At 50.9% G+C, this 24,609-nt stretch overlaps 2 protein-coding genes across 4 annotated transcripts in view; one reads left to right on the forward strand and one right to left on the reverse strand.

The window, feature by feature from the left end:
- AK8 (adenylate kinase 8) overlaps window positions 1-24,609 on the reverse strand; it is a 163,021-nt gene that overhangs the window by 71,368 nt on the left and 67,044 nt on the right. For all 3 annotated transcript variants that reach the window (XM_033194892.1, XM_033194909.1, XM_033194901.1), the window contains one exon: window positions 904-1,045. In XM_033194892.1, the coding sequence (XP_033050783.1) occupies window positions 904-1,045 (142 nt within the window). The remainder of the gene's footprint in view (window positions 1-903; window positions 1,046-24,609) is intronic.
- LOC117073728 (60S ribosomal protein L31) lies at window positions 10,765-11,230 on the forward strand. The gene has a single exon (XM_033195010.1). It carries the CDS (start codon window positions 10,804-10,806, stop codon window positions 11,179-11,181), a length of 378 nt encoding a protein of 125 aa, XP_033050901.1. The 5' UTR covers window positions 10,765-10,803; the 3' UTR covers window positions 11,182-11,230.

Below are 24,609 nucleotides of genomic sequence, written 5' to 3' on the forward strand. Positions count from 1 at the left end.
AAAAACAGAACTGGAACCCACAACCTGCGGCAACCTGCCCAGGGAGTCAGACCACAATCTCTGCAGTAATCATCCCCAAAGGGCCAGGACTTGATCAGGAATTGAGAGCTTCCCTCATTTTTGCCACCATTTGCAAGGTAGGACCAACCAGAGAAAGCCAAATATGTTCCCTTAACCTGTTACACAGGAGGCCCCGCCTCTAGTTAGCCCACCCAGCTTCCCCAAGCCAGCAGCCTCCAATTGGGGCACAGTAGAACCAAAGCCTTTCCCACCTTCCACTAGAATGCTGTCACCTCCGCTGCCTGCCTGTGAGTCTCTGCCAAAACGCCAAGCAATGGTGGCTGACCCCTTGCTATTGCAAGCTCAGACTAAGTAGCGTTTACTTTCACTTGGGTGGGCTTCATTGCTCTCCACAATATATATAATTGTGATGAGCTCTCAAGTCCAAGCGAGTAGAGGGAAGACAGAACATCCAATGATAGTCAACAGTCTGAACAAATGGTTAACCATTTGGGAAAAAAAAAAAGGCGATTCATACTGCCTACTCACATCAAAATAAGTATCAGTTGCATCAAAGATTTAAATGTAAAAATGAAACTGTAAAAATAGTAAAAGAAAACATCAGTTGATTTGTATATCAATTTCCCAAAGAAGACAAGACTGATATTTATTACTGTTTTACAGATGAGGGTCCAGCAAGGAGAGTGAAAGCCAGTATTTGAACCCAAGCCTGACTCCTAGTCCACTGGGCAGATGGGGTGAGTGGGAATGGGGGTGACCAGGAGACATTCCACTTCAGGAACACGTGAAGGCTTGTGTAACCTGGACCCCTTCAGCTGAGCCCTGGAGGAGGGGGTGCCCAGGGGCTTGGCCAGGGCTGTGGGCTTGGCTGAGGCCACTCACCTGTTGGGATTGTAGCCCAGGCTGTTTAGCAGGTGTGCCTGGTCCAGGTCCCGTGGGACGCCGTGCAGCACCCAGCCTTTCTGGATGCAGTCCTGCTGGTTCAGACGCTGGCTCAGCACCTTCATGAGGAGGCTGTCAGGAACTGCAGAGAAGGGGGACAAGTGAGCACCCTGCTGGCCTGTAGCCCATGGGTCCTGGGCTTCCTGACCTTACTTGACCATAGATTGAGCTGCTGAAGAAGTGGGTCTAAGTGGAGTCACTTGGACAAGGGTGTCAGTGCCTATTTCCCAGGTCCCTCCTCCGTCCCCAGCAACAGGGCTGCGTGAGACAGGAAATGCGCTGGCTGACCTTGACCTCAGTCTTTCCCTTTCCTGGACAAGACACCATCCCCACCTGTAACCCAGTGAGATGTGAGCAGTTGTCCCCGTCTTAGTCCGTTTGGGCTGCTATAGCACAATCCCATAAACTGGGTGCCGGGGAAGTCTAAGATAAATTAGATTCAGCGCCTGGAAAGGGCCTATTTTCTGGTTCACAGATGGTACCTGGTGCCTTCTTGCTTCATCCTCACCTGGTGGAAGAGGTGAGGAGTCTCTCTGGGGTCTCCCTTATACGGGCACTAATCCCATCCACAAGGGCCCCCGCCCTGTTACCTCACCACCTCCCAAAGGTCCCACCAAAACCATTGTCTTGGGGATTCGATTTTAGCACATGAATTTGGGGAGGACACATTCAGACCATGGCACCCACTATGGGTCCAGTTTTTACAGCAAACACTTTTCCTGGAAGCACACCGGCCCCAGCTGCAGTTTCAGTTTTCCTCAAATGGGATCGTGCCAGTGCCCCCAAAGCTCTCTGCTAGTCTGTGATGCACTAGCAACCCCCACTCCTCTCTTTCCCAAAATTCTCCAATTTCCCCCAACTTGACGCTTAGAATGAAGTCTCTCCCAAGAATCACAAAACTAGTTATAACCAAAGACTGAAATCAAGTCCTATGGAGAATGAGATATTGAGAATCCTCTTGTTTACATTGCGGCAATTGACATTTTCCTGAAATTCATACCTCTCTTCCCAGACTCATTAAATGTCCTATGTTGCTAATGTACTGCGTTCTAGCAATTTGCACTGCGTTTCCTGCACTTTGCACTCATTTTTCCAGAAATACTTGGTAAATATTACCATTGTTTGCTATGACTGAGGCCCCGATTGGAACTGGTTCCTAGGGGTGTGGTGGCAGTGAGTTTGGCAGTTTCTCTGGAAGCTGCCTGGTTACCCTCCTACCGACTGCCCGGTGGTCTCGCAAGAGGGCCTGAAGCACACATTTGAAACCTTCCAAAGGGCCCCCCAGGCTGACAGCCAGGGGGACATGGAAGGAAGAGATGCAGAAAAATCACTACCGGCCGTTTTCCCCTGTGGCCGTGACTTGCTGGGTTACTGCCCTTGTCACCAAAAACCCATAAACCTAATTCTAAGCAATCTGCATTTCCCTGAATGTGTTCTCTCTCAAGTCCTTCATCCTTTCTTCCCCAGTCCCCAGGAAAGAGCAGAAAAGGGTTTTGCTTTCACGAGAACACCTGGCTACCTAGCATGAATGAGAAGTCACTTCAGCGAATCCCACCGCTTCCCCTGCTTCACACCTGCCGTGGCCCCCCAGTGCTCTGAGGATAAACCCTTCCCCTGCTTCACACCTGCCGTGGCCCCCCAGTGCTCTGAGGATAAACAGCGGTCTCCTTTCCAGGGCAAGGTCTGTGCCCCACCTTCCTCCCAGGTGAATCTTCCCAGCTTGCACCTCCCTTCGCATGTGCCACCTCCTCCATCCGGAACACCCTTCTCCCACACCCTGCCTGGGTCAGCCTTCAAACAGCCTCAGGGCCACGGTGGGATGTTCCCTCCCCAGGGAAGTCTCTGAGGACAGCCCTCAGCCTGCACTTCTCATCCTCCCTCACTTGCCACCCTTGTTATCACAAGGGTACTTCTCTTTGGGTGATTCTTTCTTTAATGTCTGGGTGGGTCCCATCAGAACAAAGGACCATGTCTCTCCCACTTTTCCCTGCCTAGAACAATGCCTGGCACATAGTAGATGTTAAATAAATAGAAGGCTTCTCTTTTTCAAACGCTTCACTGCAACTAATCAACTCTGTTAAAACCAACTTGACCAGACTTTGGGGAAGCCAGGTGGTAGAAAGGAGAACATGGGCTTGGGGCGTTCACAAATCTAGGTCTCATCTCAGCTCTTCCCTTCCTTGCTGTCTCATCTCCAGGCAGTCAGTCACTCTCTGAGTCTCAGCTTCCTATCTGCTGAAAGAGGATAACAGGACCCATCTGACCAGCTCACACCACATTGACAATTCCAGCACATCGCTGACACTCAGAGGTGGTGGCTGTTTTCAATTCAGGAGAGGTGTGTGGGGAAGTGACGCTTCATGAATATTTTCATGCTTGCCCGTGGTCAGGGCATCTCAGTAAAGACTGTTGGCACCTGGGATAAAGGATGACAGATTAAGAACAGCCTTGGAAGTTAAAGACAGAGACCGCCAGAGAGACTTAGGGACCTCTGCCCTGAGACACCTGTTTCCATTCAAAGGGCTGTAAACCTAGTGACCTCTTCCTCCTCTATTCTGAAGGAGTCGGAGTCGGAGTCGGTGCCTTCCAGGGTAAAGCTCGGGAGGGAGCTGGCATGTTGTCCTGCATAAGCTCCAAGAGTCACAATGTTGGGGCTCCCCTCCTGCTATAGACCCCCTGTACACTCGGGGTGCACTTGGCTCTTTCCACATTGCCTGTGAGGAACTGGGCGTGGGGAGCCAGCTCTGAGATTACTGTGTGAATGAATATGGTCTGTCCTCTGATCCAGAGACCTTGGGTTTTCTTGCCAGGATGAATAAACACTGATTTAAAACAATGTGGGTTAAGAATCTGCCATAGAGCCGGGCGCGGTGGCTCAAGCCTATAATCCCAGCACTTTGGGAGGCTGAGATGGGCGGATCACGAGGTCAGGAGATCAAGACCATCCTGGCTAACACGGTGAAACCCCATCTCTACTAAAATGCAAAAACCCAGCCGGGTGAGGTGGCGGGCGCCTGTAGTCCCAGCTACTCGGGAGGCTGAGGCAGGAGAATGGCGTGAACCCGGGAGGCGGAGCTTGCAGTGAGCTGAGATCACGCCACTGCACTCCAGCCTGGGCGACAGAGCCAGACTCCGTCTCAAAAAAAAAAAAAAGAAGAAGAATCTGCCATAGAGCCTTCCAGTCCAGGCCTATCCTTAATATTTACAGATATTTTCATGGAAAGAAGAAACCAATACAGAAATAATCCTTCCCCCATGATTCACCCAGTGGGTAGTCGCTGACCATCTGGGCTGTGCCAGGCACTGTGCTTGACATGGGATACGGGCTACACAGCAAGCCTGACTGCCAAGGCTCCCGGGCTCCTGAAATTCACGCTGTCTCTGGGAGACAAACATTACCCAGGTAATAAATAACCATTTCTGAGAGTCATGAGTACGGTGAAGAAAATCAACCAAATGATGGGAGGCTGCTGGTTTCATTGGGCCTAGGACGGCTTCCAAGGAGGCCGCATTTGGCTGAGATCAGAATGGCGGATCCCGCTAATAATCTAGGCCCACGAAGGCCTCCCTTGTTTAGCGGTGAGAATTACTTGGACCAAATATTTTCTGAGTGTCATCTCCAATAATCAGGTATGGCTTGGAAACCCAGCTGCACTGCAGAGTGGTCTGACTTTTGGAGCCACAGCTTTCTGAGGGCCTGGAAGGTCATCCCATTGACCTCTTGTTTGAAAGTTAGGAAACTGAGGCCCAAAGAGGTTGTGGTTTATGTGACCCACTCAAGGTCATCTAGTCAGCTGGAGATCAGGCTGGGATAGGACCCTGACCCCTGGCCCATAACACCCCCAACTGTCCTGCTGCCTCATTACCCAGTGGCCTGGAGCCCCTGAGTTCCTCACATTGGCCACTGACGAACCAATACGGGCAAAGTTTCTCAACTGGGGAGAAATCTGACTCAAGGGAAAAATGTAAGGCCAGATAGAAATACAATGAAGTGGCAGGGCGCGGTGCCTCACGCCTGTAATCCCAGCACTTTGGGAGGCCTAGGCGGGCCGATCACAAGGTCAGGAGATCGAGACCACCCTGGCTAACACAGTGAAACCCTGTCTCTACTAAAAATACAAAAAATTAGCCGGGTGTGGTGGCGGGCGCCTGTAGTCCCAGCTACTCAGGAGACTGAGGCAGGAGAATGGTGTGAACCCGGGAGGCAGAGGTTGCGGTGAGCCGAGATCGTGCCACTGCACTCCAGCCTGGGCGACAGAGCTAGACTTTGTCTCAAAAAAAAAAAAAAAAAAAAAAAGAAATACAATGAAGTTTTTGTTTTTTGTTTTTCTGTTAGTTGACAAAGATTTCTCGAGAGAATTTCCCAACCTGCATCAAAATTTAAAATGTACATGTCTTTCGACCCAGCAATCCTACTTCTAAGAACTTGAACCTAAGAGATAATAGCCCAGAGGGGAAAAAGATGTGTATACAAAGATGTCCATTTCAGTGTTGTTTATAATAGTGACAATTGGAAATGATCTAGAATGTCCATCAATAGAGGACGGATTAAATCAAAGAAGGTACATCTCTGCAATAGAATATTAGACAACCTTTTAAAAATAATCTCTATATTAACTTGGAAAGAGATCTATGACAGGTCGAGGCAGAAGTCTATGACAGAATGAGAAAAAAGCAGGTAAATCAATGACTTGTATATATGGTCTAATTTAAACATACATTCATATCTAATTATATTAATATATATATACATGCTACATACACAAACACACACACAGAGAGAGAGAGAGAGAGAGAGAGAGAGAGAGAGAGAGAGAGAAGGAGGGAGAAGGGTGGCCGCCACTTGATGCTCCATGAATCGGACCCAATCCCTCTGCTCATGGAGCCCAGGGTGGTGGAGATAAGAGAGGACCCGGATGTAATGCAACACAAACCTGGCAGGAAAGCAGAGGTCACAGAAGTAGGAAGTGCTGGGGATGTCAGAGGCAGGGAAGGCCAAGTTTCCAAAAGATTGAGGAAGAAACGGAACGCTCACACTGGTTCCCACTTTGAGCCAAAACCCAAACAAACCCCTCACTGCAGGAATCAGGAAACACAGGCTCTGCAGTTAGTACTTCCTGGAAGGCCTCATCACAAGGGCACATCAGTAACAACTGATGTAGTATCTGTTTAATACCTGCATTCCCACCCCAACCTCCACCCCACGAAAGCAGGGATCCCCCTAGTAGGGTCAGGCTCATTGCTATACCCCAGCACCCAGCACAGTACTGGGCCCACGGAAAGCACCTAATAAACACGAAGGAAGGGAGGGAGGGAAGGAAAAAAGGGAACCATTTCCAAAAACCAGGAAGTTCTTTAGTTCCTCAAGTGTTCATGGGCCAGAGAACTTAAGGATTTTTCTCACCAAGCACTGAATCAGGTCCTGCGGCAACAGAAAATAACCAAGGGAGACCCTTCCTCTCAGTCATTCCATTCATCTCTATGTGATCACCCACTCGCCAATTAAATATGCAGCCAAAAGAATGAGCACTAGCACCTGGGGTTCGCTGGGAGGGGTCTCTGGGGTAGGAGAGGGTGGTTCTAGATGCAACAAGGGTGGCCACAAGCACGTGAGGTTCATTATACTAGCGATGGGTCCCACAGGTTCATTATTCTATTCTCTCTACTTTTTACATGTGTTTAAAGTTTTCCACTAAAAATGTGGTGTGTTTTTTTTAAAGGAAACCATTTGATGCCTAAAATAGGTCGAAATGGCTCCTGTGAGTGGCGGTTCCTAAAGCGACAAAGGACACAATCTCCCCCGAAGGCCATGGGCGGCTCTCCCTTTCGGGGGACCTGCAGTGCGGGTGGCCTCTGGCCGTCCTGTAACTCCATCGGTTCTGGAAGCTCTGCCCAGAAGCCTGGCGTCACGGGCATTTGCCCACATCTGCCTGTGTTAGCAGTCCTGTGAAAGCTCCTCGTTCGAGTCCTTTAACCTTTTATACGGAACAGCAACACATTTTTGCTTGCAGTTCCTCACTGGGGCTGCGTGGCTAAGGGGCTGCACTGGTCCTCTCCCAGCACCCAGGGATCCCGTGTCATGGTAGGGCTCTCCCACCTAGGTCAAGACAAGCAACAGACCCCACTGGGTGCTGCTCTGAGGCTACCCACCTTTCCCAGTCAGCATCTCTCCTCAGTGGTGGCACGCGGGTTGAGGGGTGAGGGGCGAACCCTGAAGACGCCGCCTTTAGTGTAATTTCCCCAAAACCCACCTGTGTCTCCTGTCCCAGCCTCTCTGAAGCTCGGTGTCTGTTTTTGTTTGGTTTTTCCTGTCAGCTACAGACTCACGTTTCCAGCCCCATATGGTCTGACCAGCCAGCTTAGCACAAAGCTGAGAAGGAGCTGCTCCTTGGTTCACTGTGCTCTGCCAGAAGTTTCGAGTCCCCTTGATAATGCTGTCCATTTACCCTTTCTCCTCCTCTCAGATAGAGATTTTTCAGTGTGGTCTAAAGTCTTTCACCATTAAGTCGATGCCTCAGGCTTGATTTCTGGGCTTGACAGTTAACATCTCACCCTTCATACAAGCTACCGCCAAGGGCTACCTCTCTGGAATGTCCTGTCAACCCTAAATTTAGCCAAGTGCAAGATATGAGTATCCCATTGTTTCATAACGCCACACCACATGGTTTCGTTTTTTTTTTTTTCCTCAAGATCTTCCATAAAAGATGGCAGTCCTCGAGTTGACCTCTGGGTTATTAAAATCTCAATCCATTTATTCCCCGCGGGGCTGGGTGTGCCTGGGGCTTGGCATGGGGGTAGATGGGGATCCATGGTGGCAAGTGGGATGCTCCCAGCCCTCCACCCCTGACCGCGGGCCCGTGGCCCACCCTCCTGTCTCGAAGGGGAAGGAGTCCTGTCTAAAGGCCCAGGATCCCATCGGGCTCCCTCCTGCACAGCAGTTCCACGTCTCGGGACAGGAGTCCCAACACCCATGAAATGGAACTGGGCGGCACTGACTCCTCCTGGGCTGCCGATCTGGCTTCAGTCACCCTCAGTCACATCCAGCTCCAGAGCTGATGGGTGTGAACAGGAAAGGGGCCGGAGAGCGCACCCAGCCCAGCTTGCAGTTTTCCAGCAGGCACGGGAGGCCTCTCCTGCTGCGCCATGCCGCCGCCTGCTGTCCGCACTGCACCGCAGAGCCAGCCCTGCAGGGACCTTGGCTTTCTGCCCATCAGTTATTGTCCCTGGGGCTGCTGAGGGAGAAGATATGAGGGGCACTAAGGTTGCTGGGGGTGGCACACAAAGATAGGACAAAAAGTGGAGAAAAGGAAATAGCTCCTTCAGCCAGTGGCTTAAAGGAAAACACATGCCAAGGTTGATTGCTAGACCCATGATAAGCCGTGTGACCCTCCTTGGCACCCTAGGGCAAATTGGAAAGAGCTGAGTACCTCCCTACACACCCTTGCACATGCCCCGCACACGCCACCCCTCCATGCACACTCATAAACTCTCCCACAGACTACATACATGTCTACACACGACACCTGAAACACTACAACACACAGGCATGCGCACACACACACGTGCTCATGCACTCAGCTACAAACACCCACACACACATTACACACCCCACACCCCTACAGCCCCCCACATGCACAACACGCACTGTATACCCACCTATCCACACACAGTACACGAAGCACACAGCCTCATTACACAAACACATTTAACAAACACACCTACACACCTACACCGCACCCACACTCCCTCTCCTCACCCCTCATATTCGCTTCAAGCTGCCCCGTGCAACTTCTTTCCTTCTTCAAGCCCTCCTTGAAATTGATGTCGGCCGGGCGCGGTGGCTAACACTCGCAATCCCAGCACTTTGGGAGGCCGAGGCAGGCGGATCATGAGGTCAGGAGATCGAGACCATCCTGGCTAACACGGTGAAACCCCCATCTCTACTAAAAATACAAAAAATAAGCCGGGCGTGGTGGCGGGTGCCTATAGTCCCAGCTACTCAGGAGGCTGAGGCAGGAGAATGGTGTGACCCTGGGAGGTGGAGCTTGCAGTGAGCCGAGATCGCACCACTGCACTCCAGCCTGGGCGACAGAGGGAGACTCCATCTCAAAAAAAAGAAAAAAAGAAAAAAGAAAAAAGAAATCGACGTCAAGGCGAGCATCAGTGTTCATGGCGGGAGGCCGGCATTTGCTTCTCTTTCTCCTCCCAGCACAGTTCCTGGTCCCTGGGTCCCCGGGTCCCACCCCTCCTGAAAGGGACCCAACAGGATCCAGGAGGTCCAGGGAATCTTAGAAAAGGAACAGGACTGTGGAGGAGGAAAGGGGGTTGCCTTTGGTTTTGTTTTTAATTTCCATTTCACACAACCTGGTGCCTGAAAGAAGCACGGCTTGCATCCCGCCAGGGTCTCTACTCTAGGCTGCTGGGAGGTTTGCGAAGGCCCTGACTTAATTCAAGGAAAGTTGAACATCTCCCATCTCTGGAGGCCATCACTCTCGGGATGGCACGGATTCCCAGCAGCTGGGCCTGCAAGCTCATCTCGCTGCTGTCGCCGGAAATCCCGCGCGCCCTGAAGGCCCCGCAGCGCCCCAGTGCCGGGACCTGGCGCCAGGGGTTTCCGTTGGTGAAGCCGTTTGTTTGTTATTTACTACCACCTGCTGGTAGAACACAGGTTCTGCACCCCCAAGTGAACGCTGCCAGCAACGCACAGAACATTTCCAAACCTGTAAAGATAATGAGGAGAAACCAGGATTGTTCCATCGGCCGCACCCTGCAATTCCTAAGGGAGGGTAAGGCCCACCGGATCTAGCTTGCTCTTTGGTAAACTCAAGTCACTTGCCCCAGACAAACCCCCATTTGGCCGGGCCTTGGTTCCCCAAGTAGGAGATGAAACAGACACCTTCCACGGTTTCCTTAGACGCCAACATTTCTACTCTGATACCTCTACTGCTTCACAACATTTAAAATTGCCTGGCAGACAATGGTGCCAGGAAATAATAATGTTTTAATATTGGATTTTCTGTCAAGTCCAGAGAAGTAAGTACATCAGCCCTGGGTGCCCTGCAGACTAGGAAGCCACGTTGTGTCCCTCCTCCCTTGGAGAGGGCCACCCACTTTCTGTCACTCCCTTCTTTACCATGTCTACTCGGGCAAAAGGCAAAGACAACACTGAGGTGCCCACATGGCGTTGACATATCTACCTGAGGGGCAGAGATGCCCAACAGTGAACATTTCGGTTTGTCCCCTTTTTCTTCTTTTTTTTTGGAGACGGAGTAGTCTCACTGTGTCGCCCAGGCTGGAGTGCAGGGGTGCAATTTTGGATCACTGCAACCTCCACCTCCTGTGTTCAAGAGATTCTCCTACCTCAGCCTCATGAGTAGCTGGGATTACAGGAGAGTGCCACTAGGCCCAGCTAATTTTATTTTGTATTTTTGGTAGAAATGGGGTTTCGCCATGTTGGCCAGGCTGGTCTTGAGTTTCTGACTTCAGGTGATGCGCCCGCCTCGGCCTCCCAAAGTGCTGGGACTATAGGCGTGAGCCACCACGCCTGGCCAGTTTGTCCCTTTCAAATGAAGTCTTAGGTGACAAAAGAGACCATTCAAAAATAGACATTCTTCTATAAACAACTGGTACATCACTTAGCAAATCAGTAAGACTTCTTTATTAGAAAAGCTCAGCTAGCCACACTGTGCAGAATGATTTGATAATTCTTCTTATTTTAAAGTACACTTTTACATCTTTCACTGGAATATGAAAGTATCTGGGAAAATGAGCAGAGGTCAGCTAGTCTGCGTGTGAACTGGATTGTTTTAAAGTATGATGTCCTAACTTGGACCCGGCAGAATGGCTCCCGCAAAGAAGGGTGGCGAGAAGAAAAAGGGCCGTTCTGCCATCAACGAGGTGGTGACCCGAGAATACACCATCAACATTCACAAGCGCATCCATGGAGTGGGCTTCAAGAAGCGTGCCCCTCGGGCACTCAAAGAGATTCGGAAATTTGCCATGAAGGAGATGGGAACTCCAGATGTGCGCATTGATACCAGGCTCAACAAAGCTGTCTGGGCCAAAGGAATAAGGAATGTCCCATACCGAATCCGTGTGCGGCTGTCCAGAAAACGTAATGAGGATGAAGATTCACCAAATAAGCTCTATACTTTGGTTACCTATGTACCTGTTACCACTTTCAAAAATCTACAGACCGTCAATGTGGATGAGAACTAATTGCTGATCATCAAATACATCAAATAAAGTTATAAAATTGAAAAAAAAATAAAATAAAATAAATAAATAAAGTATGATGTATTCACTAAGTGTACACTGCAGATCAAAGAGTTTAAGGAACATGATTTTCCTTCCATTTTAATGAATTCAGGGCTTAGAATCAGTTTTTTTCTCCCATATCTCAAGGGCAGCGAGGATGCCATAGCCCACGCAATCTGTGAGAAGAAAGTCAGCAGCAAGCAGAACCATGAACCCAGTGTTCTGGGAAGGAAAGGATACAATAGGATATGACTCACCAAGCATGTATGCTAGAGTGCATATGATGAGCCTGGCCCTGTTCTAAGCCTGTCTTTGTTCTAATTCAAATATTAATTCATGTAGTTTTCTCCCTACGAAAGAAGTAGTCACAGAATCCCATTTTACAGATTAGAAAACCAAGGCACAGGAAGAGGAAGTGACTTGCCCACAGCCATACAGCTCACAGGCAGTGGAGCTTGGATTTGCATACAGCCAATCCAGCTCTGGGGCTGCTTGCTGCCACCTGACTTTTACGAGGAGGAGCACTGTGATCATGAGGACTAGAGGCCCGAACTATGCCCTGCAATCTGCATTCCACTTGCAACCTGCCTTTGGACGACTCATTTTACCTCCTAGCCAGGGCTTCCTGTTCTTCATGAGGACAGCATTGGGCTCCAAAGCCACGGAGGTATTGGTAGGCCCCTGTGTGGCGCCCAATGTCACCTGGGGACCCAGCTCCTGAGGGCTGCTTAGGCTGTGGCTGCTTCCCAGGCACGTGGGGCAGCCCATCCTGAACAAAACTGAAATGCTCACATCCAACCTTCCCTGGTGTGGGAGATTAAAGATGGCCACGCCTTCTTGCTACTCTTCCCAGGGCAGGGGGTGGGAGGGGGCCGGTGTCTCAATCCCCTCCCTGGAACCTGGGCTGGCCCCAGTGACAAGCTCCATGAATAGAATCAGACAGAAGTGTATGCTGGGGTATCTGCGGTGAGATCATGGGATGCCTGGCCACTGGCCCCACCTTCCACCCAACCACTGCCGCCCTTGGACTCTGTGGAGTGCTTGTGCCAGGAGCAGCCAGCCACCATGTAAAAAGGCAGGTGAAGCCAGCCCCAGGGAGAGGCTGTGAGGAGGGAAGATGCCTGGCCAGCCCCAGCCATTCCAAGCGTGCCCTCCCAGGCACCAGGCACGGCGATGAAGAATCTGTCTTGGACACAGCATCCCGGCAGATGCAACGTGGAGAAGAACCAAGGAACAAAGCTGATGCCAGAACTGAGATCCAGATGTAAGTCCCCGGGTGAGCCAGCCCAGCTCTCCTAGGCAGTTCAAGGCAACACACCTAAGCCCAAGTCACTACAGAGCAGAGTCGAGGCCTCCTTGCCATGTCCTGCCCCAAACCCTGACCCACTAAATCAGGAGAATAATAAACTCAGTGTCATTTTATGCCATTAAATTGGAGGGTAGCTGGTTAGGCTACAAGAGATAACTGGGGGACATACCCAAGACTGGGTAATTTACAAAGGAAAGAGGTTTAATGGACTCACACTTCGGCAAGGCTGGGGAGGCCTTGGGAAACTTACAATCATGGCAGAAGGGGAAGCAAACACGTCTTTCTTCACATAGAGGCAGCAAGGATAAGTGCAGAGCAAAGGGGCAGAGCAGCGGAAAGTCCTTTATAAAACCATCAGATTTTGTGAGAACTCACTGTCACGAGAACAGCATGGAGGTAACCACCCCCATGATTCAGTTACCTCCCACCGGGTCCCTCCCACGACATGTGCGGATTATGTGAACTACAGTTCAAGATGAGATTTGGGTGGGGACACAGCCAACCATATCACGGAGCATCAGAGTAATGCAAACTGGAGCTCTGTCAGTTCCCAGTTACCACAGGGATCGGGTCCCCAAAGCTGGTGGTAGTCACAGGAAATACATAAATATAAAAAATCCCCCATATATAAAGTATATTCACACCCGACAGGACTTGCTGTGAGTACCATTACTACCACTAAGATGATGACGATGGCAACTCCATTCTTGTTCATAATCATGGTGAGTAGTCAGTGATTGTAACCAGTGACCACAGTAAGTAAGCAGTGAATTACAGACACAATTCCCTTTATACAGAGCAAGCCAACAAATGGGATCCTAGGAAAGCTCACCTTACTGATAGGAAAACTGAAGGGAGCTCTGACGGGGTGCATGACTTGCCCAGTAGCACAGCTGGGAGGAAGCAGAGTCTGAATGGGAACCAAGTCTGTGTGATTCTGAGCCCTGACCTGTAGCCATGGCCCCTCCCATCTGGGAGTGACAGTCACTCACTTCCCTTCTAGAAACACTTCAGGCTGCATGCTGCCCCCTGTGACCTGTCTGCTGTTTGTTCCTTCAAGACTCATTCTCTGGACCGGCACGGTGGTTCACGCCTGTAATCCCAGCACTTTGGGAGGCCGAGGCGGGCGGATCACAAGGTCAAGAGATCGAGACCTGGCCAACATGGTGAAACCCTGTCTCTACTAAAAATACAAAAATTAGCTGGGCGTGGTGGCAGGTGCCTGTAGTTCTGTTACTCAGGAGGCTGAGGCAGGAGAATCGCTTGAGCCCGGGGGGTGGGGAAGGTTGCAGTGAGCTGAGATCATGCCACTGCGCTCCAGCCTGGCGACAGAGAGAGACTCCATCTCAAAAAAAAAAAAAAAACCACAAAAAACTAACTCTCTGAAGCCTCTGGGGCTGCCCATGGAGAGGGGCCTCACCCGAATAGAAATGCAGGCAGCAGAGGGCAGCATCTGGGCCCCGGGTGCTGGGGGCAGGCTGGCCTGGGATTGTCCACACCACAGGGACCCAGGTCAACTGCCACAGGCTCGCTCTTCCACTAACCTAGCTGAACTCCTACCATGAGCCCTGCGGGAGCTGGCTCCTCAGCCCTGGAAGCAGCCGGCCGAGCAGACAGCATGAGCAGAAACAGGGGGATCCTGGGGTGGGGAGGTCCCAGATGAGGCCATCTCGTCTCCCAGTAAACCAACCAAAGACTGGGAGGAGGTCAGAGTTCTGCAATGAAGATTGTGGATGGGGTCAATCAGAGGAGGTCTGCGGTGAGGGTGAGGAGGAGGAACTCCCCTTCCCCTTCCCCTGCCTCCCGCATCCCCTGCTTCCCCAGGATCTTCCCAGGGAGGGGATGGGGGCAGGTATATCCCTCTGTATGCCAAGAAGCCTCTTCCCTCGCCTCTCCCTCTCCCGTGTCCCTCTGCTCCCATCTTGCTTCTTCTGTCGGGTGTGCCCTTGTCACCCAGAGCAGCAGCGACAGGTGTGAAGCTGCAGGGTGTGGCGCCCGCTTCCCTCCCTCCGTGTCCGATGAGGCTGTGCCAAGTTCTCTTGCACAGGAAACCTCAGAGCCAGCTTCTGGTTGACAAACCCCAGCAAGTCTCATGTCCCCGATCATAGGTGTAGAGGCTGCAGAGGGTCACTGGGGCCACCTCTTCCCCACCCCTCATGTCCTGCCCCTGCCTCTGCAGGCCCCGCTCACAGCCCAGTGAGAAAGAACCCGTGTCAGCTCCCGTCAGGCGAGGACGTTCCCAGAGGGAAACAGGCTTCAAGCTGCACCTGCCGCTGGGGGGTCTGTGAGGGGCAGGAGCACAGCTCTAGGCATGCCAGGGGCTGCCCAGACAGCTACACCGAGAGACCTCCCGACTGGAGAAGGCGGCCCGCGGCCTCCAGGGTCAGGCCTGTCAGAGACAATTTCACAGCTGAGCGCACTGGAGGTTTGCTCTTCTCTGAAGCTGTTGGGGCCGCCCATGGGAAGGGAAACGCTTCTAGAAGCTCTGGTCAGAGCAAGGATGACTCTGTGCACTCCTGCTCTCCTTGGACTCCCCAGAAATGTCTGGGCTGGGTTTGGTTTCTTTTTTAATCTGGATGCCTGATACACAGCAACACCTGACGTTCAGCCCAACAGGAAAATCTGGCTGTGCCCCTATGGTGGCTCCAGCCAGGTGACAAGGAACAGTGCTAAGCAGGCCAGACCTGCCCCCACTCCAGCAGCGCCCATTCTTCTTGGGGAGACAATGTCGTCGAATGGATGCACGAATGAATCTGGCGTTATTCACTGCCTCAGTTTCCCCACTGGACTAGCCATTGACCAAAGGCTTTTTGACCTTTTGGTGATGGGGCTGCCCCCTGGCAAAGCATCGTTGTCATACTGGAGAGAGACAATGCACACTTTCAAAATGGAAGTCTCATGTACAAAAACCGAGGAGAAGGGCCCTCGGGGGGCACAAACCTGTTGATAGGCAAAGGTGCTCGCCCTTCCTCTAACTGTCCTCATTCCCGGGCCCTCCAGCCCCCAGAACCCAAACAACACTTTCACCCTCCCGCTCTGCTGGGCTATCTTGGCCACAGCCTTCTCTCGGGCTGAAAAGGACTCCTACCTAGTTTCCATAAGGAAATCTTTGTAGCAGTCCCAGCAGAAAAGTCAAAAGTTTGACTTGAAAAAAGGAGCTACTTCAAAAGCATTGTCAGACCGAGGTGAGGGTTCCTTTAAAATGCATAAATTACAGGGGCATCCATTAATCCACCTCTAGGCCACCCTGCAGCAGGGGGCTCTGGGCTGGGGGTGCCAAAGGGACAGAGGCCAGCACACCTGGGGGAGGCAACGCGAAGGAAATCCACATAGGATAAGAGTAAATTAATGTGTTTATTACTTACTGCTTGGTGTGTGTGTGTGTGTGTGTGTGTGTGTGTGTGTGTGTAGAAAAATGAAAGAAAAATGTAGAGTTTTTTCAATAATAAAAAGGGAGTTGCACTGCGGGGCCCCTAAAGCTTGTGAAAAATTAAACTCGACGGATTCAAACTGTCCTATTTCCACTTCAAAAGAGAAGAGGCACTGAGCTCTTCCCAACTTATCTTCAAACGCCCAGCACCCTAGAAAGTTTCTTTAAAAAAATAAAGGCTCCTGTTCCCCCAAGCACTGTACCGGTTACTGTACCCACTGTCTCTCCCTCTTCTAATTATACCCCTGTGAGTCTATTAATCAACTGGTAAATTATTTAGAGAGTCATGCGCTGTCTTCAGCGAGTACAAACACACCGCATGCAAAGGCTTGCTGGAAACGGGCAGAGGGTCCCTCAGGGTCTCCCCTCCACGGGAAGACAGCTTGCAGCTCGCCGAAGCTGCTCTGCTAAAAACAAGAAATAGCATTCCGCTTACCTCCTCAGATGGGGAGATTTACTTTGTCTTTCAACTCAGCAACTCTTTGCAAGTTTTTAACAAAAGAGAAAAACTGGTCTATTGTCGATCTTTAGTGTGCATTTAGTGATGAGAATATTAATTCCCCCTTAAAAATGAAGCACTTTGGCTGAGCTCTGATCCATGCCTCCTGGGATCTGGACTCACGGAAGGCTCTTGAAAACACATAATCATCCCAATTGGGGGCTGCTTTGGCGTGTTTGTATTACGATGGCTGCATTTGCTAGGGAGGTCTCATTACCAGAAAGGGTGCAAATTAGCTTCTTGAAACTCTCTCAAATCTCCCGCCTTTTCTCGGGTTCTATTAGGCCATGAGGGACCTTTCCCAGCAGAAATATTTAGGAAATGTAGGGATGTGTGGGAGGTGCACAGGTAACAATTCGATAATGATCTGTCTTCCACATCACCTCTTCTACATACCAGGGCTTTCGCTTTTAGGGGAAACTCATTACCAATGAAATAGCTGTTTTCTCTCACAACAATAAGAATGGGATATGTCTGGTATGTGCCAAGGAATGTGAGCCCTTCCTACAACAGAACTGCTTTAGCTGTTGGGAGATGCTGGCGGGCCGGGGCCACAGGGTCAGCTGCCAGTCAGGAGCTCATTGTAACTGGGCTGATAAACCAGTTGGGCAGGTGTCGCAGAGTGTATGGAGAGACAGGAGATGTGAAAAGCTAGAGTCTGACTCAGAAGCCCCACTGCTGGGGAGGTGGCGTGGCTGGCGGGCTCCTGACCATGCAGTTCCAGCATGTTCCGAACGTGCTGTGGACAGGCTGAGATGAGCATCTCATGCACCTGGAGCAAAGACAGAAACCAACAAGGACAAGACCCGCCTTTGGCTGTTTTTAATCTCCTCCCTGGATAGCTACTCTCCAGGGGAAGTCCAAGCAACACACGAGAACGAGAACAGTTCCCTGGGCCAGGGCAGAAGCCAGGCCTTCTGGCTGAAGAGCTGGCGTTGTATAATTAATTAGGCCTGGCAACCTGGAAGTAGGTTATATCCACCATTAACAGTCCCTGGACCCTAATTTATGGCTAAAATTCTCATGAGAAACGCTAAAAATAAAGCAGTGCAGACTTCAGACTTCTTTGTGTTGGGTGAGTTTGAACAACAGAGTGAGGCCCATGAGCAGGGATCGTTTTATATTAAGTGAAAATTGGGAAGCGATATTCCAAGGGGCAAAGAGAGAATATGGCCAATTTCCTTGGGAAGCTCTGGGCCTCCAGAATTCAGAAATTTCAAACACCCTTTGGTAGGAATGGAGCTGTGGGGAAGGAGCTGAGGACGTCATTTGGCGGTGGTGGCCACTATGGGCCACCGCTGATTTAAGCAGAGAACTGAGATCTAGTAGCGCCTTTGCTTGGGTTCCGGGAGGAAAGAGGGAATTTGCGCACACTGCTGTAGCACACGGTGGCAATGGAGGCCGGCGGCGGCAACCATCTCATTTTAAATGATACAGAAACAGCTGAGAACTTCTTTTTCCAAAAGCCCAGAATCGTTTTTACTTGTTTTGTACTAGTGTAAAAGTGACAGGAGCTCCCTGGCAACTAAGGCTGCATGATTTAAGCTCGACCCTGTTTATCGTATGCAGAGCAAACTCCTGGTGACTTTAATGGAGGTTGCCTGTATAAAGAACGCCACGTGTGGAGCCCTGGGGAATAAATTTGTTCTGTTCACTGCAGCTCAAGTCGGAATGAGTTTAGGAGGTCGGACCTATATATTTCAAAGTCCAGGCACAGAATACGCATCTCCCCAATCCTCTGTCCACAGTGCCGTCACCAAGGGTCTGGGATCAAGGGGTTGAAGATGCGCTAAGATGGGGCCCTGGGGTCCTTTGCCCAGGAAATGTGGAAAGATGGGAAAACAGCACAGTTATTAATTTTGCTGCTGATTCGAAAGAAGGAGGTGTTGGCAGCACCTGTGAGGACAAAAACAGAACTAAGTCTGCAGAGGTCACGGCTGGGACATAACATCATGAGGCCTGGAGTGGGGATAAGAGCAAGAGGTTCCACGGGGAAAAGATGACATCTGGATCTGTTTGGCTGAGCTGGTGACGGTGGTGAGCATGACCGTGAGGGTGGCAGGGATGCACAATAACAAAAGCTCACATCTCTGGGGCACGCAGCTCCAAGGTGAGTGGAGAGAAGGCACAAGTCTGCAATGGCAGGGGTCCCAGTGAAAGACCAGCAGGAGGCCAGCAGCCGGGAGCACAGGCAGGGTGGAGTCCCCAGGGAAGGAGGTCCAGTACCCACTAGGGCAACGAGGGGGTACCCAGGAAGAGTCTACAGTGCCTGGCTTGGGGAGTGGTGAGGATGGGGTTTCTGCACTGGTGGCTAGATGGTAGGGTGTTCTGGCAGTGACACCTGCAAGCTCAGAGATGATAGGGGCCTCTGCCCCATGGTGATGAGGTCTCCATGTCTTTACAATAATCTCATTTGCTGAGCTCCTGAACCTTACAGATGAAAACTCCTAACAGGCAGGAGAGTGACTGGGTACTTTCCTATGTTCCCAGGAATGCTGCTGGCACTCAGTACAGACCTAGGATTGAAGAGGGGAATCTGGAATGTCTCCAAGGACTCCCCAAAGGTATACGGGAGAGCAACCAACCAGCGGCTCCTCTTCTGGAAGTTCTGAAGGCCTCGGGATACAGCAGCATGTCCTCCAGTTTCAGGAGGGCCCTTCTAGCTGCAGGGCAGTGTTGGGAAGCTGAATTCCACTGTTCCCTTCACCCTGTGGCCTCCCTCTTCCCAGAGTGGAGAGTCACTCTGAGACGGGCTGAGCCCCTCTGGTTCTGCCTTCTCCCGCTGGCTGGCCTTGGCCCGCAGTGCATAGGAATTTCCTTCCACGTCTGCCCCCACTCAGTCAGGGCTCTTTCTGGGGCAAGCGTGGGGGCTCGTCTCCCTGTCCCCACCATTGGGGTATGGCCATACAACGGGTGGCTTGTCTCCAGGCCTGGCCTTGGAGGGGCATGTGAAGCCCAACTGTGACCTGGGATCTCAGCCACATTATCCATTCTATGCTCTCAGCAAACTCTGAGGTCTGTCTCCTAATGGGTTCAGAACTCAGGGTATGGGGAAGGGATGTGGTTAATCACCACCCCTTGAGCCCAAACAGTGGGGTACACCTGCAGGCTAGGGGACCCCTGAGTCACAGATGTCACCAATGCTCAATGCTCAATTCGGGAAGGAGGGGGCCTCAGCCAGCTGGGCTTATTCAGAAATAAGCAGGCTGTGGTCGGCTCGGCAGAGTCTCCCTGTTCAGCCTGACCTTCCCTTCAAAACCAGATTCTGCGGAGAATCATTTAAATTTTCTTCCTGTTTCAGCCGGTGGTGAAGCAGGCCCCTGCCAGACCTGGGTGGTTCCAGCTCTGCCAGCCGAGCGCTTTGGTTTTCTCCGCAGCTTCTCTACAGCCCACTAATGAGACCCTGTTAGTGGTTATGAATGTAAATGCATTCTTTGTTATCCCTGCAAGATCAGGATTAGTGAAATGACAGAATTTATTGCTTCCGTTAGGGAGATACGATATTGGTTGTTGTTGTGTCTTTAATTTTGTAGGAAGAGCGAAAGTATAGAGGTACATTGTCTAAATAAACAAAAAGCTGTGGAAGAAAAAATTTAGCATGAAACATTGAAGATCGAAGTGATCCGGGTCTCGCTAACTTTATAGAAAATTGGGAATTGTGCCGTCAGCCTCCTTTGTGTCCCCCAAATACAAAACACAAACACAAAAACGACTCTGTGCTTGGACCACCTTTGAAAGGACTCTTTTTTTTTTTTTTTTTTTGAGACGGAGTCTTGCTCTGTCGCCCAGGCTGGAGTGCAGTGGCCGGATCTCAGCTCACTGCAAGCTCCGCCTCCCGGGTTCCCGCCATTCTCCTGCCTCAGCCTCCCGAGTAGCTGGGACTACAGGCGCCCACCTCGTCGCCCGGCTAGTTTTTTTTGTATTTTTTTTAAGTAGAGACTGGGTTTCACCGTGTTAGCCAGGATGGTCTCGATCTCCTGACCTCGTGATCCGCCCGTCTCGGCCTCCCAAAGTGCTGGGATTACAGGCTTGAGCCACTGCGCCCGGCCGAAAGGACTCTTGGGTTTGCTTTTAGTGGTGGATGAATTAAGCCGGCTCTGTACAAAGTTGATGTGCTTTGATTCAAGCACATTCATTTCTGCCTCTCGAAGAGGAAGTAACAATAGGCCTCATTTACTCAAAAGATACAGTTTGAATACGTCAGTAAAATGGTGCCCATATCTGATGGTTACTTAAGGATCTGGAAATGCCCAACTCCCTGTAAGACGAGGAAGATAAGACTGCTGTCAAATGGTAGGAGACAGGAGGTGAGGAAACCAGAAGGCCGAGAGCTCCATGACCTCATAAAAAACCAACATCCTCATATGACCTTCTCAGTGACCGTGACATCCCACGATGCCCAAGAACTAAAGGGCTGTGAGGAGTCACTGTTCTCTTTCCAAACAATTGCTAAAACTACCAAATTATAACGTGACTTGAAACAGAGAGATAAAACAAAGAAAAAGTAATGGAAAGCCGTAAACAACCCTAATATGCAAAGAGCACTGACAAACCAATTAGGACCAACAAAATAGCTTAATTGAAAAACGGGCCAAGGGAAAACAGTTAACAGGCCAAGGCTATAGAGAGGCGGTTCACAAAGATAAAATACACACAACCAATTATCTTACGAAAATACGCTCAACTTTACCAACCTCACCGACAATCAGAAGACCACAATGAAAAATAAACACATCTTTTGTCACCTAACAAAGTGGCAAAGAGTCACATGGCTGGCCATGGTAGGCAGAATAAAACCTCCCAAAAAGATGTTCACATCCTAATCGCTGGCACCTGTGAATATGTTCCCTGATATGGCAAAAAGCGCTCTGCAAATGGGATTAAATTAAGGATCTGGAGATGAGGAGATGATCCTGGACTGTTCTGGGTCATTCCAAGGGTCCTTATAAGAAGGAGGTAAGAGGGTCAGAGTCAGAGAGGGAGGTGTGATAGCAGAAGCAGAGGTCAGAGAGAGACAGAGAGATTGGAAAATGCTACTCTGCTGGCTTTGAAGATAGAGGAAGGGGCCATGAGCCGAGGCATGGAGATGGCCCCCAGAAGCTGGAAAAGGCAGGGAAGTAAATCCTCCTGAGTGCCCCAGGAAGAAGCACAGCCCTACTAATATCTGGATTTCAGAACTTCCGACCTACAGAACTGCAAGATAAATCTGTGTTGTTCTAAACCACGTTTGTTACGAAGCAACAGAAGACAAATACACTGGCAATACCCAGAGATGGCAGAGACAGGCAGGGAATGAGCATGTGCACACTGCTGGTGGGAGCGTACGGCAGTACAGCATCACCACTGCCACTGTCCCTGGACATCGCCACGGACTCAGGCCTCAGTGTATCCTAATAAGATCACCAGGGACGTTTCTCCATACAAGAGTGTGCATTTTAGTATTATTGAAGGACTGCAAATCTGGAAACCACCTACATCTTTATTTTTGTCATTCTATATTTTGAAAAAAATTCAAATGGACAAGGAAGCTGCAAGAAGAGTCAACGAATTCCTGCAGACCCTTCCCTGGGACTGGCCGATTGGCACAGCCTCAACTGCTCGGCCATTGTCTCTGTTTCTGAACCACTATGCTTGTTAGTGGGCAATTAAATTACCTCCCAGACATACTATGGAATACTACCAGCAACTACTTGAAGCTATATAAATTAGGTTAATTTGGTATCACATTCACTTATTTTTATTTATTTTTTTTTTTTGAGGCAGAGTCTTGCTCTGTCGCCCAGGCTGGAGTGCAGTGGCTGGATCTCAGCTCACTGCAAGCTCCGCCTCCTGGGTTCCCGCCATTCTCCTGCCTCAGCCTCCCGAGTAGCTGGGACTACAGGCGCCCGCCACCTCGCCCGCTCAACTTTACCAACCTCACCGACAATCAGAAGACCACAATGAAAAATAAACACATCTTTTGTCACCTAACAAAGTGGCAAAGATTCACATGGCTGGCCATGGTAGGCAGAATAAAACCTCCCAAAAAGATGTTCACATCCTAATCGCTGGCACGATTTTGTATTTTTAGTAGAGACGGGGTTTCACTGTGTTCGCCAGGATGGTCTCGATCTCCTGACCTTGTGATCCGCCCGTCTCGGCCTCCCAAAGTGCTGGGATTACAGGCTTGAGCCACTGCGCCCGGCCACATTCACTTATTTTTTAAACGAATCTTTAGGGTGCTAATCCCCACCTCAGTAAATGGGAATTTGGAGAGAACTGGAGAGAAATTATGCTTGAGGATGCAACAGGTACTCTACCACTGCTGCTGCTTGCTACTGCTGTGACTTTTTTTTTTTTTTTTGAGACTGAGTCTCACTCTGTCACCCAGGCTACAGTGTAGTGGTGCAATCTTGGCTCACGGCAACCTCTGCCTCCCGGGTTCAAGCGATTCTCCTGCTCCAACCTCCCAAGTAGCTGGGACTACAGGCACCCACCACCACACCTGGCTAATTTTTTTTTTTTTTTTGTATTTTTAGTAGAGATGGGGTTTCACCATGTTGGCCAGGCTGGTCTCGAACTCTTGAGCTGAAAACATCCACCTGCCTCGGCCTCCCAAAGTGCTGGGATGACAGGGGTGAGCCACCGCACCCGCTGGGATGATGGGCAAGCCACCGCACCCGGCCGCTAGGTGGATTTGAAGAGCAGCAGCTGCCCTGCGGCCTCCCAGGCCGTATGCATGTGGATGAGGGCTGCTTCTCAGGACAACCTTGCAGGAAGGTACCTCTATCTCCATCCTGTCACCGTGAAGCCTGGGCTTCAAGAAGGGCAAGGTGGTTTATTGGTGCCACATGGCTGGTGGAGGCAGCGCTGGAATCTGAACCAGACTGGGAAGCATGAGAGCTCGTGCTGGTTTTCACCCTCCCTGGTGCCTCCTACCTCCACCTCATTCTGTGGACCACTGCAGACACCCAGGACCAGACCCGCTCACTGCCCTGCGCCTACACAGATCACCTCATTCTGTGGACCACTGCAGACACCCAGGACCAGACCCGCTCACTGCCCTGCACCTACACAGATCACCTCATTCTGTGGACCACTGCAGACACCCAGGACCAGACCCGCTCACTGCCCTGTGCCTACACAGATCATTGCGTCTGATGGCTCCTACTCCACACACTGGAACTCCGCCCCACGGACTAGGACATCTTTTTTTTTTTTTTGAGACGGAGTCTTGCTCTGTCGCCCAGGCTGGAGTGCAGTGGCCGGATCTCAGCTCACTGCAAGCTCCGCCTCCCGGGTTTAGGCCATTCTCCTGCCTCAGCCTCCCGAGTAGCTGGGACTACAGGCGCCAGCCACCTCGCCCGGCTAGCTTTTTGTATTTTTTTAGTAGAGACGGGGTTTCACCGTGTTAGCCAGGGTGGTCTCAAACTCCCGACCTCGTGATCCGCCCGTCTCGGCCTCCCAAAGTTAGGACATCTTAAGGAGGGACTTGGGAGGGCCGGCCAGGACATCTCCCCGGAGTCCCACTCAGCGGATTGCTGGGAGGACAGAGCCTATTTTCATGTGCTTCCTCATCAACCTGCTCCATCTGGAAAGTGGTAGGAGAAGGCCACAAGCTTCCACCAGGAGGGTTCCTAGCCAATGCCCACACTGCTCACTATAATGGCAGCTGCTTCTGGAATTCACTTTCTTCACAATAAGCACGTGTGCACATCACACTTGACAAGTGGGTGTGCACTGATTGCTGGGAGGAGTTGCAGCATGTGCAGGGGAGGAAGGTGTGGGTGAGTGGGAAATTCACTGCCCCAGGGAAGAGACAGACGGAGGATCCAGAGAAGCCCAGCCGCCAACTGGCTGTGTGGCCTCAGCAGCTCAGTCCCTTCTCTGTGGCTCCTTCGTGGACTCAGGAAGCCTGACTAGAATGCTCCCAAAGGTGCCTTTGCTGGGGGTCAGATCCTAGGAATGCTTTCAGACTGTGGATCACAGAGGGCACCTGGAAAGAGGATCTGGTCCTGCTTCCCCTGTCAAACAGGCGAGCACCTAACTGCTGAGGACCAACGCCAGTCAACACTCACATCCGCAAAGCTGTCTGAACCTTCTGGCTTCTGAGTGCTGATTAAATTGGAATATTTGCCCACAGTATTTTTACATTCCAAACAACAAAGGATG

Source organism: Trachypithecus francoisi, unplaced genomic scaffold, assembly GCF_009764315.1.
Source record: "Trachypithecus francoisi isolate TF-2019V2 unplaced genomic scaffold, Tfra_2.0 Contig01585, whole genome shotgun sequence".
NCBI classification, from domain to species: Eukaryota; Metazoa; Chordata; class Mammalia; order Primates; family Cercopithecidae; genus Trachypithecus; species Trachypithecus francoisi.

Bases quoted from the DNA above. Each gene is read 5' to 3' on its own strand.
- LOC117073728 (XM_033195010.1), top strand. From the start codon at position 10,804: ATGGCTCCCGCAAAGAAGGGTGGCGAGAAGAAAAAGGGCCGTTCTGCC.